The sequence below is a fragment of the Trypanosoma rangeli genome (assembly GCF_003719475.1).
Source record: "Trypanosoma rangeli strain AM80 chromosome Unknown Tra_15.4_contig_00890, whole genome shotgun sequence".
Lineage (NCBI taxonomy): Eukaryota > Euglenozoa > Kinetoplastea > Trypanosomatida > Trypanosomatidae > Trypanosoma > Trypanosoma rangeli.
Window position 1 is genome coordinate 1 of NW_021706648.1, and position 2,839 is coordinate 2,839.

A 2,839-nucleotide genomic window follows, 5' to 3' on the forward strand; every position below is an offset into this window, starting at 1 on the left:
AATCCCGGTAACGCAGTCAGCTTCTTCGCTGTCTTTCTTCTTGCACTGAGCCTCCGCAACGCCAAACACATCACCCTCCACCTCCACAAGGCTGGGGACACGCAGCGAAGTGACTGAAATCCCATCTGCTTTTTCCCATTTAGCACCGGTCACAATCTTCGTCCCTGTAAATGGGTTCACGGCAGCCTTTTGATCACTGGCCGCAGCCCCACTGCCGCTGCCGCACATCGACAGCACGCAGAGGAGCAGCACCGCGGATAAAACAGCTGCCGGGGCATGTTGTGTGGGCGGTGTGTGTGTGTGGTGCTGGTGGTGACTGCAGGGCCTTTCAAAGTGCACAGTAGCAAGTAGCGTTTAGTCGCTTTTCTTCCGCGTGTGTTTGAAGATGAGAAGTTAGGGGTAGGAGAAAACAATATATAAAAAAGACAACAGCGCAAAGAGTTCCGTTTATACACGCATCATGTAAAATTCACGCCCCAAACATCCGCGTTCTTCGTGCGGGAGAAGTCTAACAAAAGAAGGACGAGAGCCAAGTGCTGAGCCACTTGGACATGGCCCAAGAGCGATTAGTACCTCGCAAGAAGTGAAGCCAAGATCCATCAGCTAGTAGTCTCTTTGTCCTGCTGTGGGCTTGCGATGGTGACGACCCGGTTCTGAAATGTTTTTTTTTTCAGGAGGCCCAGCTCAATAGTGGTAGATTTCTCACCAAACAGCTGCAACTGCAGACGCGTCGCGTTACTTCTCGCACTGGTAGTTCATCAGCGGCGGCTTCTGTAGCCGCGCGGGATATGGAATTGGACCCGGGCCCCCGCCCAGTAGGCCGTGCAGTGAAACGCTGGCGGGCGAAGCAGATTCTACTGGAGAAGCTGTTGCAGGAGGAACAAATTGGTTTTCGCGTGTTTGTTGGGACCCGTTTTGCTCCAAGCAGGCGCGAATGTTTTAACCCAAATTCTTTCAGCGCCCCGGTTTGGCGCGAGCAGATGCGCAACCAGACGGAGGCAGACTGGGCCGTGAGCCGGCACCTTGCCAGAGGCAACATTGCAACTCGCAGAACGGTACTTCGCGCAGCTCGCCAACGCATCAAAGATGCTAAGCGCGCTCAGATCGTCACACGAAGATCCGGTTTTCCCACAACAGAAGCAGGAGCGGCGGCTGAGCAATTGGTAGCCAACTTTCTAGCACCCAGAAGACGGGCCGTTCCTTCGCCAACATCCGCAGTTGAGCCCGCCCGTTCGCGGCAGTGGCCCGACACGCGGTGAAACACACGCCACCCCATACGGCGGCCCAGCGCCCTACCGTTTTGGACGCCGGAACCGCCCGCCGTGGATAACGCCAGATAGTGGTGCGAGACCCTGCCGGTCCTGCACTACCTTCTACTGCGGGAGGCGCGCGCTTCTGCGAAATCGCGGCGGCTCGCTGGAGAGCGAGATGCTCCCAGCGGGAACCGGAAGAGAGGGCGGGCTGGGGTCAGACTGAGGCAGTGTTTGCCGCGCGCTGCGAACCCCGCTCGCCCCGCCGGCTTTGGTGGCGAATGGCCCGCCCACCGCCAAGAAGAGGCACACGGGCTTCTTTGAACTCATGTGCGCCGCCAAGTCGATCCAGCATGGAAAAAGCCCACACCCTCCGCGTTAAATTCCACTGGGGAATCTCCGGGGCGCCGTTTTGCGTGGGGGTGCTTTTTGGGGCGCTTTTTGGGAGAGCGCCGGGGCCTGCTGCCGTAAATTGCGAGACCCTGCGCCACCCACCGCGCACAAAGCAGCGGTGACTACGCTCAGCGGTGGTGTCGATGGCGGCGGTCTTGTCCCGTTTTCCTGGAAAACAGGCGTTGCCGCACTGCCTCCCAAACCTGGCGAGCCCGCTGGTAACCCAATCTTGCTTAGGCCCGTTGCCTTTTTTGGCCTGCCCGCGCGAGGTTGCGGAGAGGGCTGGGGCGCGCCGCATCCGTAGCGCAGCTGAAGGCGAAGTTTTTTCCCAGAAAGCTGATTTTCACCGAAGTCGGTCGACGCCAGGCCTGCCGGCGCCTTCCTTGCTACACCGCACACCGTGAAAACGGGAAAAGGTCGGTGCGGCGCTTGTGGGCTGCACCGGGGCCTCCTATTCAGATGGTTGCAGTTTTGTATTCGCTGCAATCAAACAGCGCAAGGCGGATTTGCACCTGGTCCGTTGGGTGGCGGAATTCCTTTCCCGCCGCCCGCCGAGGGCCCGTATACACGAGACCTTCTCCGCCCCTTTCTCGGCTCACCTGCGGTGCCCCACGGTAGCCAGCTTTTGGCCCACGGCTTTGCACCTTTGCCGCTAACAGCCCCAGTAAGAGAAACTGGTGGGCGCCCCCATCCTCGCGCATCCCTTCTTCGCCGGCGGCCTGGCATTCGGCGCGCGAGCCCAAGGCAGAGGCCCCATCGAGACCAGGCCGTAGCAAGCCTTGGGCTGCATTTTGGATTGGGCAAATAAAACAAAGACGACGTGCAACCAGGTGCGGCGAAGGCGAGGCCCATGCTACTCGGCACCCAACGGCGCGGCTCGCCCCATGCTGCGCGTGGGCGGTGTCGCCTTAGCGGAGGGCCGCCCACCGCTACTTTTGGGATTTTTTATCCACCCATTGCGTGGGGGTGGCTTCCAGGCGTGGAAACTATCACCGCTGCAACGGCACGGCTGGGGAAGACGCAAGCGATGCCTACGACAAGGTGGAAGCGTAAATGCGAGACGCTTTGCTTCCTGCAAAGGGCCTTCGTTGAGTTCAAACCCCTGTGCGAGGCAGCGGCGCCGTCGAATTTGACGTGGCTAGAAGGGTTCCAAATTTTCACCGCCAGCGCCATTGCAGGCACTTCAGTTGGAATTC

General features: G+C 59.5%; 4 protein-coding genes and 1 pseudogene across 4 annotated transcripts; 3 read left to right on the forward strand and 2 right to left on the reverse strand.

Moving 5' to 3' along the window:
* Positions 1 to 29: 29 nt before the first annotated feature.
* TraAM80_10310 (hypothetical protein) lies at positions 30 to 360 on the forward strand (annotated as a pseudogene).
* Positions 361 to 788: 428 nt separating this feature from the next.
* On the forward strand, positions 789 to 1,259 carry TraAM80_10311 (uncharacterized protein; the record flags this gene model as incomplete). Its single annotated transcript, XM_029386941.1, has 1 exon — positions 789 to 1,259. The coding sequence occupies one exon, from the start codon at positions 789 to 791 to the stop codon at positions 1,257 to 1,259; it is 471 nt and encodes a 156-aa protein (XP_029233197.1).
* Positions 1,260 to 1,467: 208 nt separating this feature from the next.
* On the reverse strand, positions 1,468 to 1,941 carry TraAM80_10312 (uncharacterized protein; the record flags this gene model as incomplete). Its single annotated transcript, XM_029386942.1, has 1 exon — positions 1,468 to 1,941. One exon carries the CDS (start codon positions 1,939 to 1,941, stop codon positions 1,468 to 1,470), a length of 474 nt encoding a protein of 157 aa, XP_029233198.1.
* A 188-nt stretch (positions 1,942 to 2,129) lies between these two features.
* On the reverse strand, positions 2,130 to 2,495 carry TraAM80_10313 (uncharacterized protein; the record flags this gene model as incomplete). Its single annotated transcript, XM_029386943.1, has 1 exon — positions 2,130 to 2,495. The coding sequence occupies one exon, from the start codon at positions 2,493 to 2,495 to the stop codon at positions 2,130 to 2,132; it is 366 nt and encodes a 121-aa protein (XP_029233199.1).
* Positions 2,494 to 2,839, forward strand: TraAM80_10314 (uncharacterized protein; the record flags this gene model as incomplete). Its single annotated transcript, XM_029386944.1, has 1 exon — positions 2,494 to 2,839. A coding segment is annotated over one exon (346 nt), but the record flags the coding sequence as incomplete, so codon positions are not given.